We start from the raw sequence: 20,763 nt of genomic DNA, 5'->3' as shown, positions 1-20,763 counted from the left end.
TCGGATAGAACTATAATTTCAACTTGGCGAAACAACCCCGGAAAACGTAGATCACTTTCCATATCTTGGAAGTCACCTCTCCTCCAATGTCGACCTTAATGACGAGATCCAACATGGTCTTAAATGCGCTGGAACAGCTTTTGGACCTCTCCGAACAAGAGTCTTTCATGATCGTGACATCCGAACAGGCACCAAAATGTTAGTGTACAAAGCAGTGGTAATCCCAACGCTCCTGTATGCATCAGAAACCTGGACAACATACCGACGACATCTGAAGGCACTTGAAAAGTTCCATCAACGCTGTCTTCGAAACATCTTAAATATCAACTGGGAGGATAGAAGAACCAATGTCAGCGTGCTAAATGAAGTAAAAACAACAAGCATTGAAACCTACGTCATGAAGAACCAAGTAAGATGGAGTGGTCATGTTGTTCGGATGAAAGATGAACGTCTGCCGAAACAATTCTTCTACTCCCAGCCTAAAAAGGCAAACGTAAAAGAGGTGGACAACAGAAGAGATTCAAAGACGTCTTAAAAGCCAACATGAAGAAATGTAACATCGACATCAACAATTGGGAAACAAATGCCAAGGACAGGAAACTCTGGCAAGCCATCATCCGAGAAGGAACAGCAACTTTTGAAGCCAACAGATGTGCAAAATTAGAAGATAAGAGAAGAAAATGGAAAGAGAGGCAGCAACAACCAAAGCCCGATCTGCCATCTGGAACTACCTGTCCTGAATCCGGAAGAATTTTCAAAGCTAAGATTGGACTCATAAGCCACTTGAGAGCCCATAAGTAGATCAACAGAGTGAAGACCATTATCCTCGACCTCGAGGGATAGCCACACACGACTACTTGCTACTTAGAGCCAAAGGTGAGAACTCAGTTTCTGGTGGGGACCAAATGTGAATGAGCTGCCCTGTAATAGACACAACAAGCCCATTCATCAGAGCTGCTACCCTTCCTGGACACTCCAAATACCCCACACACAAACTGAGACTGCCGAATAACCAATGTACAAAAGACAAACTGGTCAAGTAAAAAAAAACTTATTTCAATAATATTCAGAATGTCAGGCGTAGAGTCCTTGAAAGTGAGACCATAGGTTGTGGAATCAGTTGAGCGCTGACGTGAGTGATGTTATCGACGCTGGTCCAGGAGCCTGATGGTTGAAGGGTAATGACTGCGCCGGAACATGGTGGTGTGGGTTCTAAGGCACCCTTAACTCCTTCCCGATATGATCTCGATCATATCCTCCTTCTGACTCCAAAAGCATCTTCTTTGATATTCAAAAGTGCTCATTTAAGATTTCTGCCTCCACAAGTAAATTTCCTTTTGGTCTTCAATCAATCCCTTCCCAATTTTCTCATTCATATGGGTAGAGAATATTTCTGATTTCTATTTGTGTTTGATGTTGGCTCTTTCTCATGCTCCCTCTGTGCCACTCTGAATTTACTGTGATCAGCTTGATTTTCACCATGTTCACAACCGAGTGAGCATTCCCTTTTTTTGGCTGCTTATGGTGGGATGATTTTATGAGGTAGGAGAATATAAGAGCAAGGATGTAATGCTGAGGCTGTATAAGGCATTGGTCAGACCACTGTTGGAGTGTTGTGAGCAGTTTGCACCTGAACTGCTGGGGTACTAATATCCTAGTGGGTTAGTTTGCCAGTGTTGCTCAGGGTGTGTGGTTAAACTAAGTTGCAGGGAAATAGTAACCAGAGTACCCGAACAGATAGTGGAGACGTTGCATCAGGAATCAAAATGCTGTGCATCATGCAACAAATTTCCTGAACTGCATATATTTCAATGCAAGAAGGTAATGCAGGAAAGGCAGATGAGCTCAGGGCATGGATCAACAAATGGAATTATGATCTGATACCATCAGCGGGACTTGGTAGCTGGAGGGGGCAGGGTTCCACTGTTTTAGATGCAGCAGAGTGGGAGGGATTAAAGTGGGAGGGGTGAAATTACAGATCGGTGAAATTACAGGTCAGTGAAAATGTTACTGCAGTGCTTTGTCAGGACAGACTGGAGAACTCATCTAGTGAGGCTTTATGGGTGTAATTGAGGAATAAGAAAGGAATGGACATGTTAATGGGGCTATATTATAGACCACCCAACAGTCTGCAGGACTTAGAGGAGTAAATTTGTAGAGAGATCCCAGACTGTTGCAACAAACATAAGGTTGCTGTAATGGATTTTAACTTTCTACATATTGACTGGCACTCCCATACTGTAAAAGGACTAAATTGGATAGAGTTTATCAAATGTGTTCAGGAAAGTTTTCTTAATAAATACATTGAGATCTCAATGAGAGACTGTCATACTTGACCTGCAATTAGGGAATGAGACAGGGCAGTTGACAGAAGTTTGGGTCATGGTACACTTTGTACTTAGTGATCACAACGCCATTAGTTTCAAAGCAAGTATAGAAAAAGGTGGGTCTGCTCCGTGTGTTGAGATACTAAATTGGAGAAAGTCCAATTTTGATGGTATCAGAAAGGATCAAACAAGTGTCGATTGGGACAGGCTGTTTACTGGCAAGGGTGTACCTGGTACGTGGGAGGCCTTTAAAAGTGAAATTTTGAGAGTACAAAGCTTGTATATGTCTGTCAGAATAAAAGGTAAAGAAGACAGGTATAGAGTACCTTGGATTTCAAGAGATATTGAGGCTCCTTAAGAAAAAAAGGTGTATGGCAGGTATAGGCAAGTAGGAACAAATGAGGTAGCAAAGTACACTTAAGAATGAAATCAGAGCTAAAAGAAGACATGAAGTTGCCCCAGCAGACAAGGTGAAGGAAAATCCCAGGGAATTCTACAGATATGTTAAGAGTGAAGGTATTGCAAGGGACAAAATTGGTCGTCTGGAAGATCAGAATGGTAATCTATGTATGGAGCCAAAAGAGTTGGGGAAGATCTTAAGTGGACCTTTGCATCTGTAATTACACAGGAGATGGACACAGAGTCTATTGAAGTGAGGCAAAGCAGCAGCAAGATCACGGACCCTATTCAGATTACAAAGCAGGGGTTGGTTGCTACCTTGAGCTAATTTAGAGTGGATAAATCACCAGGGCCTGACCAGGTGTTCCCTCGTACCCCATGGGAGGCAAGTGCAGAAATTGCAGGGGCCTGAGCAGAGATATTGAAATTATCCTTGGCAATAGGAGATGTACCAGAGGATTGGGGTTTAGCTAATGTTGTGCTGATGTTTTAGAAAAGCTCTAAAAATAAACCAGGATATTATAAGCTAGTGAGCCTGATATCAATGATGGGAAAGTTATTGGAAAGTATTCTAAGGGACCAGATACATATGTATTTGCATAGACATTCACTGTTTAGGGAAAGTTGTGCATGCTAAGTCATGTAGAACCAATCTTAAAGAGATTTTCCAGAATATTACCGGGAACAATGATGAAGGCAAGGTAGTGGATGTTGTCTACAAGGACTTCAGTAAGGCGTTTGACAAGGTGTCGCATGGGAGGTTGGTAAAGAACGTTCAGTCACTTGGCATCAAGAGGAGGCAGTAAATTGGATAAGACATTAGCTTTGTGGGAGAAGCCAGAGGGTGGTAGTAGATGGTTGCCTCTCTGACTAGAGATTTATGACGGGTGGAGTGCCGCAGGAATTGGTACTGGGTATATTGTTGCTTGTCATCTAAATCAAAGATCTGGATGATATTGTGGTTAACTGGATCAGCATATCTGCTTTTGACACCAAGACTGGAGGTCTAGTAGACAGTGAGGAAGGCGAACAGGGCTTGCAACAGGAACTGGATCCACTGGAAAAAAGGGCTGTAAAATGGGAGGTGGAATTCAATACACACAGGTGTGAGGTTTTGCACTACAGTAGGATCATCCAGGATAGGTCTTACACAGTGATCAGTAGGGCATTGAGGAGTGCTGTAGAAGAAAGCGATCTGGGAATACTGATCTATAGTTCATCAACAGTGGCAGAATAGGTAGATAGTGTCTTAAAGAAAACATCTGCCACTTTGACCTTCATAAATCCAAGTACCTGGGTACAGGAGGTGGGATGTTATGTTGAAGTTGTATGAGATGTTGGTGCGGCCTAATTTGAAATATTGAGTACAGTTTTTGTCACCTACCTACAGGAAAGATGTAAATAAGGCTGAAAGAGTACAAACAAAATAGACAAGGATGTTGCTGGGTCTCTGAGGACCTGAGTTATGAGGACCAATGGAATAGGTCAGGACTTTATTCTTTGGAACCTAGATGATTGAGGGGAGAATTCATAGAGGTAGACAAAAGTATGAAGCGTTAGATAGGGTAAATGCAAGCAGGCTTTTTCCACTGAGGTGGCTGGGACTACAACTGGTGCTAAAGTGAACATGAGGGGAAAACTTCTTCACTGAGAGAGCTGTGAGAGTGCAGAATGAGCAGCTAGCACAAGTGGTGCTTGTGAGCTCAGTTTCAACATTTAAGAGAAATTTGGATAGGTACACGGATGGTGGGGGTACGGAGGGCTATGATTCGGATGTAACTCGACGGGAGTAGGAAGTTTAAAGATTTTGGCATGGACTAGTTGGGCTGAAGGGCTTGTTTCAGTGCTGTATTTGTCCAAGACTCTATGATAAAATGGCATAGTCAACTTAATGGGCTGAAGGTAAAGTAGATGGTGTGTATTTTCTTGTTCTGTGTTGACATAATATCTAAACTATTTAGATGGATTGAACCAATTATTTGGAATCCCCAACCATTCTGTATGGTTGTAACGCTCTGGGAAAGGTTTCACTACTAATGTAATTGTCTTTCTGGAGAAGCAGTGTTTGGTTTATGGTTGGAGATAACGGGTGCTTTGGAATGTGAGCCGTCCAATGAGGGGAATGTGTTTTCTTGTTGTGTACCTAAGACCGAGGTGAGCTAGGTTTTTGGTTCAGTGGAAGATGGAGAGAGAAGATGCTGGAAAGGAGAGATCATGGACACCAGAAAGGAGTGGACTTGGAGTGGGGCTGGGAGTCAATGAAGCTCGGGGAAATCGATGGAGGATCGGAGAAAGGGAAACCGTGAGCTCCAACTTGTGCACATTAGACTGTTTTATTAAAATGGACCCTTTTCTTTTTGTTTTACTCTACTAACCCTTTAGTCAAATCAAGAATTATAAAGCTAAATCGTTTAATTACATATGGTCTCCTGTCTGTTATTTCGTGGTACTGATTTGTAACAGGGTAACACATCACACAGCATCCACGCAAACAGGAGGTTTTACACCTCAATCTCACACGTTTGGTGGGGACAGAGATGGCCTTCCTTAGACTCACACAGCTGACAGAACCTGAGGGTTATATGGTTAACTAGCTCTCAACCCTCCCTGAACATCTCTCAGAATGATGAAATAAAAAAGAAAAAAAACCTTAATTTGTCACATGTTCAGTTACAACCTGAAATAAGCTGCAAGAGAGAGAAAATACCCACAATATTTGGTACAGCTTTATGTCAGTTGATTTCTATTGACAGAGTTTCCCGTTCAGTGTGACCAGATACTTCACCCCATTTTTCAGCTCCTGTCTGAACTTCCTCTGCGTCAATCCATAGATGCAAGTGTTGGTGCAGGAACTGAGTAGTTGCAACATGAATCCCGTTTGCTGGTTAATGTATATGGGGTTAGTGTAATACTTATCCTCGTAATTGTAGTTTTTTAATTGCCATTTTAGGGAATGTACAAAATATGGCATCCAGAGGAGGATGAAGTTGCCAGATAGAGTAAAGAGCAAAACCATAGACTTCTTACGGTTCTCACTCTCGGGATCATTGCGATTATCGCTGTTACTCAGGAGCACCCTACGGATTTTATTGGACTTTATGATATGTTTAACGGTAAGGGCATTGAATGAAAGGATGAGAAAGACTGGTGTCAAAGGAGTTACTATACTGTGAAACAACTCGTAAGCCACCCACAGGGGTGAGGTGTCGTAGGCAGCAGTTCCAATGCAGAGATATGGAATGTTGTTAATCACATAATTGGGTTCATTTGAAAAGTAAAATGGGATGCTCCTCAAACAGGCCAGCGTACACAAAGTGGCAATAACCACACCTGCTGTCCTCTCGGTACAGTACCTTGGTCTGAGTTTCTGACAAGAAATGGCTACAAGGCGATCGAAGGTAAAAGCGACCGTGAACCAAACAGAGCAATCGAGGGCTGCCATCTTTACGACAAGTATCATGGCACAGACCGGAGTGATGAACAAAAAGTTTATCGGCAAATAAATGTTGTTAATTCGCTTCAGTATGACTTCGATGATCACCACCATTAGATCCGCCATTGCCATGGCAACCAAATAGCGAGTAATACATTTGGAGAGTCCGCAATTTCCCTGGCACAGGATTACAATCGCCACCAGGTTAACTGCAAAAGAAAGAAGAGAAAGTTGTCACCGGGCTCTGCAAATAAGTCAATGCCAGGGTGAAAAGAAATTACAAATTGAAAAAACCTGGTAACAATATGAAGAACAGAATATTCTACATATGGTGAATGATGTTAGTGTTATCTGAGAAAGGCCAGCAAAGGATTATTACTAACAGCTGCTCTGGCAGAAAGGTGGGAAATGGATGAAATCGCTACATGAAAAGATATTGTAACTGTGGGAAGCAAAAAAAAACATTGCATTTCCTGAAAATCCACCCCTCCAAAAAAAATGCTGAAAACAATGCTGAAATTAATCCACAGGTCAGAGAACGTCTATTAAGTTAAACTTTACATGTTACTGACCTGACATCAGAACTGACAGAAAACTGGAGTGGCTGGGCATCTGAAATCCTTGAATTCACTATTGAGTCCAACATGACTTCCAGAAGTACATTTCCTTTTGCTTTCATTGGCGTTAACAGGGACAGTGTAACAAGTTAATGTGTGTGTGAGAGTGGGAGATAGAGAGAGAGAGAAAGAGAGGAAGTTCGGAGTTGGAGCAACAATCAGATGTCGGCTGACGACTAACCTCGTGGCAGTATTCAACAAAATGTTGTCATACGTTCACATACGTGGTACATAGCCAAGTCTGTACTGACATTTTTATGCTAATCTCATTTTATTCTCCCCATATTTCCCTTATCTTACCCGAGATTCTCCAGTCACCAAGCAGGATGTTTAATTCTGTAATTCAATCCAAGCCTCCTTCAGGTGCTGGAGGAAACTGGAGCTCTTGGATAAAAATCCAAAAGGAGAATGATCAAACTCTAAAGAGTGAGCATTAGAAGTCAGAGCTGAACCCGGGTAACTAAAGCTGTGAGACAGCAGAACTACTAACTGTACCAGTGTGGCACAACGGTTGGTTACATTTGGCTGGTTCAGTAGAGAGGATTCCAAACCATGAAAGCTGAAAATACTTCACCAATTTTGAAGGATTACAAGGATGCTATTGCTTCATTCAGAAGAAGTGCTTGGTCACCTGAATGGTGGGAATGAAAGAGGCAAAGGGAAGGTGATGTGGTTGTATAAAACAGTGCTGAGCAAGGCAGTGGTTGTGGGTGGAGATGGATGAGTGAACCAGGGAGTCAGAGGAGGAACGGTACTTCCAGATGGTGAAAGGAAGGAAAGGTGTATCCGGTGGAGGCATCTTACTGCAGCTGGTGGAAGTACATCGTGCTTGTTATACATCTCTGCTTGCCTCTCTCCACCTGTCTGACACATATATTGTCAGCCTCCCTTCTGTAAAAATGAATACTTGCATGTTGCAATGCAAGAGAAGAAAAATAAACATTCATTGAACATCTAGAAACTTATGCACATTAATTAGTTCCTTTCCCTTACCTGTAATACCAACTGCTGCAAGAATGGGGTAGTAGATACTTTCAAACACAAAGATAACTGGATAGCCCATGTTATGTGTCAAGGAGAGTTGCCCATCAGGCACTGTCTGAATGTTGTCAGTCTAGTTACAGGAGTCCTTTCTTATATGCAATGGAATGGTCTGCTGGGATTCTCACCTGGAGTGAACTCTGTTTGTTACATTCAAATAAACAACCAGACTTAATCAACCAAAGACTAAACCTATTTTAGAAGCTAATTTATTTTTTTTTCTTTGGAAAACAATAGATCTCCAGAAAGCACGTGTATTTTCTCAGTGACAGGCTTGTGTGTAGTGATTGCACAAGTGACCTATCCCTTCATTAGTTATCTTCACAGAACTGTGTGTTGTCTGGCAGAGGGAGCTGGCCACTGTTGGTGACTGTGAAGCTACTGTGAATGTCCACAAGAAAATGAATCCCAGGGTAGTATGAACGACAGTTAAATGTTAGAATCCCAAAGACTCCCCCCACCCCCCCCCCAGCTCCCCCCTGCCACACATGAGCAACAATAAGCATGATCTCCCTTCCCCCCACCGGGAAAAAAACTGTCATCTTTTGTCATGACATCACATCTGTACCTAGTCCTACACTGTCCTTCCTAATATAAATTTGACATCTATTCTATTTCCTTTGTTCCCTCCTGGGATATAAAAATGACTCTCACATCCAGGTTTACAGTCTGTTCATCTTCATACCTTCTTTAATTTCTTCTCTATGTCATCCTCCAATTCTTCAGCCTTCTTTCACCATATTGTGATCAATGATGAAATGTTCATCCAAGACAGGCCCACAGATTTGCTCTGCAGCTCCTTCTCACGCTTTCTACTCAAATGTAATGCTTCAGATCTTTCAGCATTGAATTTCAATCACCCATTCTCACAGCTTGTTTGTATCTTCTTGATGTCTGTTGGTCTCCTTGTAGTTCTCTATATAGTATGTCTCATCTGCAGATTTGGATTCACTTTCCTGAACATACATATCTAAATCAGAGTAGGAAAAGAAGTGACCCTGGTACTGACCCATGGGGAACTGCATTGTCTTCCTCTCTCCAGTCTGAAAAGCAGCATTCCACCGTCGCTCCCTGTTTCCTGTTACTTTGCCAATTTTCTATCCTTGCTAATATTCTTGTATATCATCAGTCTTGATGATAATCCTGTCATTTGGCACCTGATGAGAAAACTTTTCAAAACACATATCAATTATATTTCTTTCATTGATTACCTCCTGATTTTCCGGGGGTAAAAAACTCTACCAAGTTAGCTGGGCACCATACGCCTTTGATAACTCCACATTGGCCTTTTCTCATCAATTTACATCTGTCCAAATGATTGCTTATTCTGTCCTCAATAATTGCTTTGAACAATTTCCATCACAGAAGTTCAATCATCCTGTCTGTAGAGTTTCTGGGTTTATTTCCATGTCGTCTTTTGAATAAGCGCGTAATATTTAAAACATTGTAATCGCTAATCTACCAATTATGGACAGGTGCCTACTTACCTACTTTACTTCCCTCAGCAGCCTGGGATGCATTCCATCTCAACTGGGTGATTGATCTAATTTAGGTAAAGTTACCCTTTTTAAATACTTCTCATCTCAAAATTTAAAGTAAATTTATTCTGATGGTACGTATATGTCACCTTATACGGCACGCTTGGACTGAGATTCATTTTCTTGCAGGCGTTCCCAGTAGAACACAGAATTACAGAGGAACTGATATGACACTACACACAAACCTGGTGGTTGTCCACCATGTCTGATGAGGACAGGAAACCTGTGTGGGACAATTTTTAGTTAAAAAAGCCTTTGCACTGAGGCAGTTCCAATCTCTCATCGTCTGAAGTCCCTGTCCAAGGTACGAACAGGCATCACAAACTGGGATCTTCCTTCATTGCAGTGGGTGACCCTGGTGTCTTCTGTGCCTTGTCATGCTGTCCACTGGGTGTTGCAGTGTTGAGTGTTGTCCTTTGCTCTCCATGGAGTGTTGCAGTACCACCTTCCTGGCCTTTGGATCTCACTGTAGATCTCATCCGCCCAGTCTACTGGAGCTGAATCGCACGCTTGGACAGGCATCTTCCTAGCTCACCAGGTTGTGAAGCTGCTGGCTGCCCTCACCTGGTTTAGCCTGCCTGTTGAAGAGGTGTACCAGGGTGCCAAGAGCTACTTGCTACTTAGGGCCAAAGGTGAGAGCTCAGTTTCCGGTGGGGACCAAGTGTGGATGAGTTGCCCTGGAATGGACACAACGTGCCCATTTGCCAGAGGTGCTACCCTTCCTGGACACTCCAAATACCCCCCACACAAACAGAGACTGTCAAATAACCAACATAGAAACGACAAACTGTGCAAGTAAAAAAAAACTTGTTTCAATAATATTCAGAACATCAGGTGTAGAGTCCTTAAAAGTTGTGGAATCAGTTTAGTGTTGAGGTGAGTGACGTTATTGACGTTATCGATTTAAATGTTTATGAGCGACTGCGGAGCGGCACATTAGCGAGACCATAGGTTGTGGAATCAGTTGAACGTTGAGGTGTGTGACGTTATACACGCTGGTTCAGGAGCCTGATGGTTGAAGGGTAATGACTGCGCCGGAACATGGTGGTGTGGGCCCTAAGTCACCCTTAACCCCTTCCCGATATGATCTCGATCATATCCTCCTTCTGACTCCAAAAGCATCTTCTTTGATATTCAAAAGTTCTCATTTAAGATTTCTGCCTCCACAATTAAATTTCCTTTTGGTCTTCAATCAATCCCTTCCCAATTTTCCCATTCATATGGGTAGAGAATATTTCTGATTTCTATTTGTGTTTGATGTTGGCTCTTTCTCATGCTCCCTCTGTGCCACTCTGAATTTACTGTGATCAGCTTGATTTTCACAGTGTCCACAATCGAGTGAGCATTCCCCTTTTTTTGGCTGCTTATGGTGGGATGATTTTATGAGGTGGAAGAATATAAGAGCAAGGATGTAATGCTGAGGCTGTATAAGGCATTGGTTAGACCACTGTTGGAGTGTTGTGAGCAGTTTGCACCTGAACTGCTGGGGTACTAATATCCTAGTGGGTTAGTTTGCCAGTGTTGCTCAGGGTGTGTGGTTAAACTAAGTTGCAGGGAAATAGTAACCAGAGTACCCAAACAGATAGTGGAGACGTTGCATCAGGAATCAAAATGCTGTGCATCGTGCAACAAATTTCCTGAACTGCATATATTTCAATGCAAGAAGGTAATGCAGGAAAGGCAGATGAGCTCAGGGCATGGATCAACAAATGGAATTATGATCTGATACCATCAGCGGGACTTGGTAGCCGGAGGGGGCAGGGTTCCACTGTTTTAGATGCAGCAGAGTGGGAGGGATTAAAGTGGGAGGGGTGAAATTACAGGTCAGTGAAAATGTTACTGCAGTGCTTTGTCAGGACAAACTGGAGAGCTCATCTAGTGAGGCTTTATGGGTGTAATTGAGGAATAAGAAAGGAAGGGACATGTTAATGGGGCTATATTATAGACCACCCAACAGTCTGCAGGATTTAGAGGAGTAAATTTGTAGAGAGATCCCAGACTGTTGCAACAAACATAAGAATGCTGTAATGGATTTTAACTTTCTACATATTAACTGGCATTCCCATACTGTAAAAGAACTAAATTGGATAGAGTTTGTCAAATGTGTTCAGGAAAGTTTCCTTAATAAATACATTGAGATCTCAATGAGAGACTGTCATACTTGACCTGTAACTATGGAATGAGACAGGGCAGTTGACAGAAGTGTGGGTCGTGGTACACTTTGTACCTAGTGATCACAATGCAATTAGTTTCAAAGTATAGAAAGGTGGGTCTGCTCCGCGTGTTGAGATTCTAAATTGGAGGAAGTCCAATTTTGATGGTATCAGAAAGGATCAAACAAGTGTCCATTGGGACAGGCTGCTTACTGGCAAAGGTGTACCTGGTATGTGGGAGGCCTTTAAAAGTGAAATTTTGAGAGTACAAAGCTTGTATGTGCCTGTCAGAATAAAAGGTAAAGAAGACAGGTATAGAGTACCTTGGATTTCAAGAGATGTTGGGGCCCCTTAAGAAAAAAAGGTGTATGCCAGGTATAGGCAGGTAAGAACAAATGAGGTAGCAAAGCACACTTAAGAATGAAATCAGAGCTAAAAGAAGGCATGAAGTTGCCCCAGCAGACAAGGTGAAGGAAAATCCCAAGTAATTCTACAGATATGTTAAGAGTGAAAGTATTGCAAGGGACAAAATTGGTCGTCTGGAAGATCAGAATGGTAATCTATGTATGGAGCTAAAAGAGTTGGGGAAGATCTTAAATGGATCACAAGACAAGACAAAGGAGCAGAAGTAGGCCATTCGGCCCATCGAGTCTGCTCCGCAGCTCCCCCATGAACTAAACTATTCACCCATCTAGTTCCAATTTCCGGCTTTTCCCCCATATCCCTTGATACCCTGACTAATTAGATACCTGTCAATCTCTTCCTTAAACACCCTCAATGATCGGGCCTCCACAGCTGTATGTGGCAACGAATTCCACAAATGCACGACCCTCTGGCTAAAAAAATTTCTCCTCATCTCTGTTTTAACTGGGCACCCTCTAATTCTAAGCATCTGTAATTACACAGGAGATGGATGCAGAGTCTATAGAAGTGAGACAAAGCAGCAGTGAGGTCACGGACCCTATTCAGATTACCTTGAGCTAACTTAGTTGCTACCTTGAGCTAACTTAGAGTGGATAAGTCACCAGGGTGTTCCCATGGGAGGCAAGTGCAGAAATTGCAGGGACCTGAGCAGAGATATTGAAATCATCCTTGGCAACAGGAGTGGTCCTGGAGGATTGGGGTTTAGCTGATGTTGTGCTGATGTTTTAGAAAGGATCTAAAAATAAACCAGGATATTATAAGCTACTGAGCCTGATATCAATGATGGGAAAGTTATTTGAAGGTATTCTAAGGGACTAGATACATATGTATTTGCATAGACATTCACTGTTTAGGGAAGGTTGTGTATGGTAAGTCATGTAGAACCAATCTTAAAGAGATTTTCCAGAATATTACCGGGAACAATGATGAAGGCAAGGTAGTGGATGTTGTCTACAAGGACTTCAGTAAGGCATTTGACAAGGTATCACATGGGAGGTTGGTAAAGAATGTTTAGTCTCTTGGCATCAAGAGGATGCAGTAAATTGGATAAGACATTAGCTTTGTGGGAGAAGCCAGAGGGTGGTAGTAGATGGTTGCCTCTCTGACTGGAGATTTATGATGGGTGGAGTGCCGCAGGGATTGGTGCTGGGTATATTGTTGCCTGTCATCTAAATCAAAGATCTGGATGATATTGTGGTTAACAGGATCAGCATATCTGCTTTTGACACCAAGACTGGAGGTCTAGTAGACAGCGAGGAAGGAGAACAGGGCTTGCAACAGGAACTGGATCCACTGGAAAAAAGGGCTGTAAAATGGGATGTGGAATTTAATGCACACAGGTGTGAGGTTTTGCAGTACAGTAGGATCAACCAGGATAGGTCTTACACAGTGATCAGTAGGACATCGAGGAGTGCTGTAGAAGAAAGCGATCTGAGAATACTGATCTATAATTCATTGACAGTGGCAGAATAGGTAGATAGTGTCTTAAAGAAAACATCTGCCACTTTGACCTTCATAAATCCAAGTACCTGGGTACAGGAAGTGGGATGTTATGTTGAAGTTGTATGAGATGTTGGTGCGGGCTAATTTGGTATATTGAGTACAGTTTTTGTCACCTCCCTACAGGAAAGATATAAATAAGGTTGAAAGAATACAAACAAAATAGATAAGGATGTTGCTGGGTCTGGAGGACCTGAGTTATGAGGACCAATGGATTAGATTAGGACTTTATTCTTTGGAACCTAGATGATTGAGGGGAGAATTCATAGAGGGAGACAAAAGTATGAAGCGTTAGATAGGGTAAGTGCAAGCAGGCTTTTTCCACTGAGGTTGGCTGGGACTACAACTGGTGCTCATGGATTAAGGGTGAAAGGTAAAACGTTAAGGGGAAGATGAGGGAAAACTTCTTCACTGAGAGGGCTGTGAGAGTGCAGAATGAGCAGCTAGCACAAGTGGTGCTTGTGAGCTCAGTTTCAATATTTAAGAGAAATGTGGATAGGTAGACGGATGGTGGGGGTATGGAGGGCTATGATTCGGATGTAAGTTGACGGGAGTAGGAAGTTTAAAGATTTTGACATGGACTAGATAGGCTGAAGGGCTTGTTTCAGTGCTGTATTTGTCCAAGACTCTATGATAAAATGGCAGAGTCAACTGAATGGGCTGCATGGCCTAATTATGCTCCTACAGTATGTTTTGTGGTCTTGTAAAGTAGATCGTGTGTATTTTATTGTTCTGTGTTGACATAATATCAAAACTAATTAGATGGACTGAACCAATTCTTTGGAATCCGCAATCATTCTGTATGGTTGTAACACTCTGGGAAAGGTTTCACTGCTAATGTAATGGTTGTTCTGTAGAAGCAGTGTTTGGTTTATGGTTGGAGATAACGGGTGCTTTGGAATGTGAGCCGTCCAATAAGGGGAGTGTTTTTTCTTGTTGTGTACCTGAGACCGAGGTGACCTGGGTGTTTGGTTCGGTGGAAGATGGAGAGAGAAGAAGCCAGAAAGGAGAGATCATAGACACCAGAAGGGAGTGGACTTGGAGTGGGGCCGAGAATCAATAAAACCCGGGGAAATCGATGGAGGATCGGAGAAAGGGAAACCGTGAGCTCCAACTTGTGCACATTAGACTGTTTCATTAACATGGACCCTTTTCTCTTTACTTTACTTCACTAACCCTTCAGTCAAATCAGAATTATAAAGCTAAATCGTTTAATTTCATATGGTCTCCTGTCTGTTATTTCGTGGTACTGATTTGTAACAGGGTAACACATCACGCAGCATCCACGCAAACAGGAGGTTTTGCACCTCAATCTTACACGTTTGGTGGGGACAGAGATGGCCTTCCTTAGACTCACGCAGCTGACAGAACCTGAGGGTTATATGATTAACTGGCTCTCAACTCTCCCTGATTATCTCCCAGTATGATGAAGTAAAAAAGAAAAAAAACCTTAATTTGTCACATGTTCAGTTTCAACCTGAAATAAACTGCAAGAGAGAGAGAAAACCCACAATATTTGGTACAGCTTTATGTCAGTTGATTTCTATTGACAGAGTTTCCCGTTCAGTGTGACCAGATACTTCACCCCATTTTTCAGCTCCTGTCTGAACTTCCTCTGTGTCAGTCCATAGATGCAAGTGTTGGTGCAGGAACTGAGTAGTTGCAAAATGAATCCCGTTTGCTGGTTGATGTATATGGGATTAGTGTAATACTTATCCTCGTAATTGTAGTTTTTCACTTGCCATTTTAAGGAATGTACAAAATAGGGTGTCCAGAGGAGGATGAAGTTGCCAGATAGAGTGAAGAGCAAAACCATTGACTTCTTACGGTTCTCACTCTCGGGATCATTGCGATTATCGCTGTTACTCACAAGCGCCCTACGGATTTTATTGGACTTTATGATATGTTTAACGGTAAGGGCATTGAATGAAAGGATGAGAAAGACTGGTGTCAAAGGAGTTACTATACTGTCAAACAACTCGTAAGCCGCCCACAGGGGTGAGGTATAATAGGCAGCAGTTCCCATGCAGAGATATGGAATGTTGTTAATCACATAATTGTGTTCATTTGAAAAGTAAAACGGGATGCTCTTCAAACAGGCCAGCATACACAAAGTGGCAATAACCACACCTGCTGTCCTCTTGGTACAGTACCTTGGTCTGAGTTTCTGACAAGAAATGGCCACAAAGCGATCAAAGGTAAAAGCAACCGTGAACCAAACAGAGCAATCGAGGGCGGTAATCTTTACGACAAGTATTGTGGCACAGACCGGAGTGATGAACAAAAAGTTTATCGGCAAATAAATGTTGTTAATTCGCTTCAGTATGACTTCGAAGATCACCACCATTAGATCCGCCATTGCCATGGCAACCAAATAGTGAGTAATACATTTGGAGAGTCCACAATTTCCCCGGCACAGGATTACAATCGCCACCAGATTAACTGCAAAAGAAAGAAAAGGAAGTTGTCACCAGACTCTGCAAATAAGTCAATGCCAGGGTGAAAAGGAATTACAAATTGAAAAAACTTGGTTACAATATGAAGAACAGAGTATTCTACATATGGTGAATGATGTTAGTATTGTCTGAAAAAGGCCAGCAAAGGATTATTACTAACAGCTGATCTGGCAGAAAGGTGGTAAATAGATGAAAACACTGCATTAAAAGATATTGTAACTGTGAGAAGCAAAAAAAAACATTGCTTTCCCGAAAATCCACCCCTCCCAAAAAAAACCCCACAATGCTGAAATTAATCCACAGATCAGAGAACGTCTATTATGTTAAACTTTACATGTTACTGATCTAACATCAGAACTGACAGAAAACTGGAATGGCTGGGCATCTGAAATCCTTGAATTCACTATTGAGTCCAACATGACATCCAGGAGATATATTTCCTTCTGCTTACATTGGTGTTAACAGGGGCAGTGTAAGAAGGGAGTGTGTGTGTGAGTGAGAGATAGAGATAGAATGAAAGAGAGGAAGTTCGGAGTTGGAGCAACAATCAGATGTCTGCTGACAACTAACCTCGTGGCAATATTCAACAAAATGCTGTCATACGTTCACATACGTAGTACATAGCCAAGTCTGTACTGACATTTTTATGCTAATCTCATTTTTTTCTCCCCAGACTTCCCTGAACTCACACTAGATCCTCCAGTCACCGAGCAGGATGTTTAATTATTCAATCCAAGCCTCCTTCAGGTTCTGGAGGAAACTGGAGCTCTTGGATAAAAATCCAAAAGGAGAATGATCAAACCCTAACGAGTGAGCATTAGAAATCAGAGCTGAACCCGGGTAACTAAAGCTGTGAGACAGCAGAACTACTAACTGTGCCAGTGTGACACAACGGTTGGTTGCATTAGGCTGGTTCAGTATTGAGGACACCAAACCATGAGCACTGAAGATACTTCACCAATTTTGAAGGATCACAAGGATGTTATTGCCTCATTCAGAAGAAGTGCTTGGTCACCTGAATGGTGGGAATGGAAGAGGCAAAGGGAAGGTGATGTGGTTGTATAAAACAGTGCTGAGCAGGGCAGTGGATGTTGGTGGAGATGGATGAGTGAACCAGGGAGTTAGAGGAGGAACGGTACCTCCAGATGGTGAAAGGAAGGAAAGGTGCATCCGGTGGAGGCATCTTACTGCAGCTGGTGGAAGTACATCGTGCTTGTTATACATCTCTGCTTGCCTCCCTCCACCTGTCTGATACATTTACTCTCAGCCTCCCTTCTATAAAAAGGAATATTTGCACGTTGCAATGCAAGAGAAGAATAAATAAACATTTACAGGACATTCAGAAAATTATGCACATTAACTAGTTCCTTTCCCTTACCTGTAATGCCAACTGCTGCAAGAATGGGGTAGTAGATGCTTTCAAACACAAAGATAACTGGATAGCCCATGTTATGTGTCAAGGAGAGTTGCCCATCAGGCACTGTCTGAATGTTGTCAGTCTAGTTACAGGAGTCCTTTCTTATATGCAATGGAATGGTCTGCTGGGATCCTCACCTGGAGTGAACTCTGTTACATTCAAATAAACAACCAGACTTAATCAACCAAAGACTAAACCTATTTTAGAAGCTAATTTATTTTTTTTCTTTGGAAAACAATAGATCTCCAGAAAGCACGTGTATTTTCTCAATGACAGGCTTGTGTGTAGTGATTGCGCAAGTGACCTATCCCTTCATTAGTTATCCTCACAGAACTGTGTGTTGTCTGGCAGAGGGAGCTGGCCACTGTTAGTGACTGTGAAGCTACTGTGAATGTCCACAAGAAAATGAATCCCAGGGTAGTATGAACGACAGTTAAATGTTAGAATCCCAAAGACTCCCCCCCCCCACCCCCCAGCTCCCCCCTGCCACAATAAGCATGATCCCCCTTCCCCCCACCGGGAAAAAAACTGTCATCTTTTGTCATGACATCACATCTGTACCTAGTCCTACACTGTCCTTCCTAATATAAATTTGACATCTATTCTATTTCCTTTGTTCCCTCCTGGGATATAAAAATGACTCTCACATCCAGGTTTACAGTCTGTTCATCTTCATACCTTCTTTAATTTCTTCTCTATGTCATCCTCCAATTCTTCAGCCTTCTTTCACCATATTGTGATCAATGATGAAATGTTCATCCAAGACAGGCCCACAGATTTGCTCTGCAGCTCCTTCTCACGCTTTCTACTCAAATGTAATGCTTCAGATCTTTCAGCATTGAATTTCAATCACCCATTCTCACAGCTTGTTTGTATCTTCTTGATGTCTGTTGGTCTCCTTGTAGTTCTCTATATAGTATGTCTCATCTGCAGATTTGGATTCACTTTCCTGAACATACATATCTAAATCAGAGTAGGAAAAGAAGTGACCCTGGTACTGACCCATGGGGAACTGCATTGTCTTCCTCTCTCCAGTCTGAAAAGCAGCATTCCACCGTCGCTCCCTGTTTCCTGTTACTTTGCCAATTTTCTATCCTTGCTAATATTCTTGTATATCATCAGTCTTGATGATAATCCTGTCATTTGGCACCTGATGAGAAAACTTTTCAAAACACATATCAATTATATTTCTTTCATTAATTACCTCCTGATTTTCCGGGGGTAAAAAACTCTACCAAGTTAGCTGGGCACCATACGCCTTTGATAACCCCACATTGGCCTTTTCTCATCAATTTACATCTGTCCAAATGATTGCTTATTCTGTCCTCAATAATTGCTTTGAACAATTTCCATCACAGAAGTTCAATCATCCTGTCTGTAGAGTTTCTGGGTTTATTTCCATGTCGTCTTTTGAATAAGCGCGTAATATTTAAAACATTGTAATCGCTAATCTACCAATTATGGACAGGTGCCTTCTTACCTACTTTACTTCCCTCAGCAGTCTGGGATGCATTCCATCTCAACTGGGTGATTGATCTAACTTAGGTAAAGTTACCCTTTTTAAATACTTCTCATCTCAAAATTTAAAGTAAATTTATTCTGATGGTACGGATATGTCACCTTATAATAGACTGAGATTCATTTTCTTGCAGGCATTCCCAGTAGAACACAGAATTACAGAGGAACTGATAAGACACTACACACAAACCTGGTGGTTGTCCACCATGTCTGATGAGGACAGGAAACCTGTGTGGGACAATTTTTAGTTAAAAAAGCCTTTGCACTGAGGCAGTTCCAATCTCTCATCGTCTGAAGTCCCTGTCCAAGGTATGAACAGGCATCACAAACTGGGATCTTCCTTCATTGCAGTGGGTGACCCTGGTGTCTTCTGTGCCTTGTCATGCTGTCCACTGGGTGTTGCAGTGTTGAGTGTTGTCCTTTGCTCTCCATGGAGTGTTGCAGTACCACCTTCCTGGCCTTTGGATCTCACTGTAGATCTCATCCGCCCATTCTACTGGAGCTGAATCGCACGCTTGGACAGGCATCTTCCTAGCTCACCAGGTTGTGAAGCTGCTGGCTGCCCTCACCTGGTTTAGCCTGCCTGTTGAAGAGGTGTACCAGGGTGCCAAGAGCTACTTGCTACTTAGGGCCAAAGGTGAGAGCTCAGTTTCCGGTGGGGACCAAGTGTGGATGAGTTGCCCTGGAATGGACACAACGTGCCCATTTGCCAGAGGTGCTACCCTTCCTGGACACTCCAAATACCCCCCACACAAACAGAGACTGTCAAATAACCAACATAGAAACGACAAACTGTGCAAGTAAAAAAAAAACTTATTTCAATAATATTCAGAACTTCAGATGTAGAGTCCTTTGGAATCAGTTGAGCGTTGAGGTGAGTGACATTATCCATGCTGGTTCAGGAGCCTGATGGTTGATGGGTATTGACTGTGCTTGAACCTGGTGGTGTGGGAACTAATGCACCCTTAACTCCTTCCCAATGTGATGGAGAGAATTCACCAGAGAATGACCTGTCTGAGTGGCACGCAAACAAAAGTTTTTCATTGCATCTTTGGATATGTGAAAGTAACAAACCAATTACCAATCAGTCTTTCATTTTCGATTTCTTCGATGAGTACCTTATCGTCTTCTCAACACGGACCTGTGGTGGGACAGTCTGTCATTGGTACAAGGCTCGTGGGTGATTAGTGTGCAATTTGACATATTCTCTAGATTATATAAGGGTAGGAACTGGTGGGATTATTTTCAGTGTGTTTATGGGGGTGGGTGATCTTTCTCAAAAGAAAGTGCAGCAAGAGTGTTCATTCCAGGTGTTCCAACGGATGGGAATTCCAAGTCATTTCTTGAGCTCTGGGTGACATCATTTGCGGGGGATGCTTTCAGTTTTTGCCAGGACTTGACATTTGAACACCAACTGAAGGTACTGCGGTGCATCATCGACTATGGAAATTGTGTGAAGACGATCTGTTTAGAGATGGTCCTGCTGCAGCCTAAGGAAAGGTGAATCAAAAAGTAATGGGTGAGCATCAAGCAGAGGCAGTCAGGGAAATGACAGAGGGCATCTGGCCCCCAGACCCTTTCTCTGTGTTGGAAAATGCTGGCGGTGAACATATCCATGCTGAGCCAAGATCACGGCACCGTGGGTGGCTCGGCAGCATAAGGGGATGACCAAGAGTCCATTGATGATGACTTGAATAGACAGCAATGCATATAATCAAGGTATCATGTGTTGTCTCCCTGGTGCCAGTGTCACTGATGCCACAGAATATTGTTGAGCATTCTAAATGGCAAGGACAAGCAACCAGAAATCATAGTCCACACTGGTAATCATTAGTGAAAGGAGAAGTGTGGTCCTGCAACATGAAGTTGGAAAGCTATCTCATAGATTAAAGAGCAGGATCTTCAAGTAATAATCTGAGGGAAACATGTTTTTAGCAGAAG

General features: G+C 42.5%; 1 protein-coding gene across 1 annotated transcript; it reads right to left on the bottom strand.

Moving 5' to 3' along the window:
• Positions 1-14,974: 14,974 nt before the first annotated feature.
• LOC140202098 (probable G-protein coupled receptor 139) lies at positions 14,975-17,335 on the bottom strand. Its single transcript, XM_072266957.1, has 2 exons — positions 17,266-17,335; positions 14,975-15,873 (listed from the first exon to the last, which is right to left on the bottom strand). The coding sequence occupies exons 1-2, from the start codon at positions 17,333-17,335 to the stop codon at positions 14,975-14,977; spliced, it is 969 nt and encodes a 322-aa protein (XP_072123058.1).
• Positions 17,336-20,763: the final 3,428 nt, after the last annotated feature.

The sequence above is a fragment of the Mobula birostris genome, chromosome 8 (genome assembly GCF_030028105.1).
Source record: "Mobula birostris isolate sMobBir1 chromosome 8, sMobBir1.hap1, whole genome shotgun sequence".
Taxonomy (NCBI): Eukaryota; Metazoa; Chordata; class Chondrichthyes; order Myliobatiformes; family Myliobatidae; genus Mobula; species Mobula birostris.
Note: the sequence above shows the minus strand (reverse complement) of the source record. Positions and strands in the feature narration are given on the sequence as shown.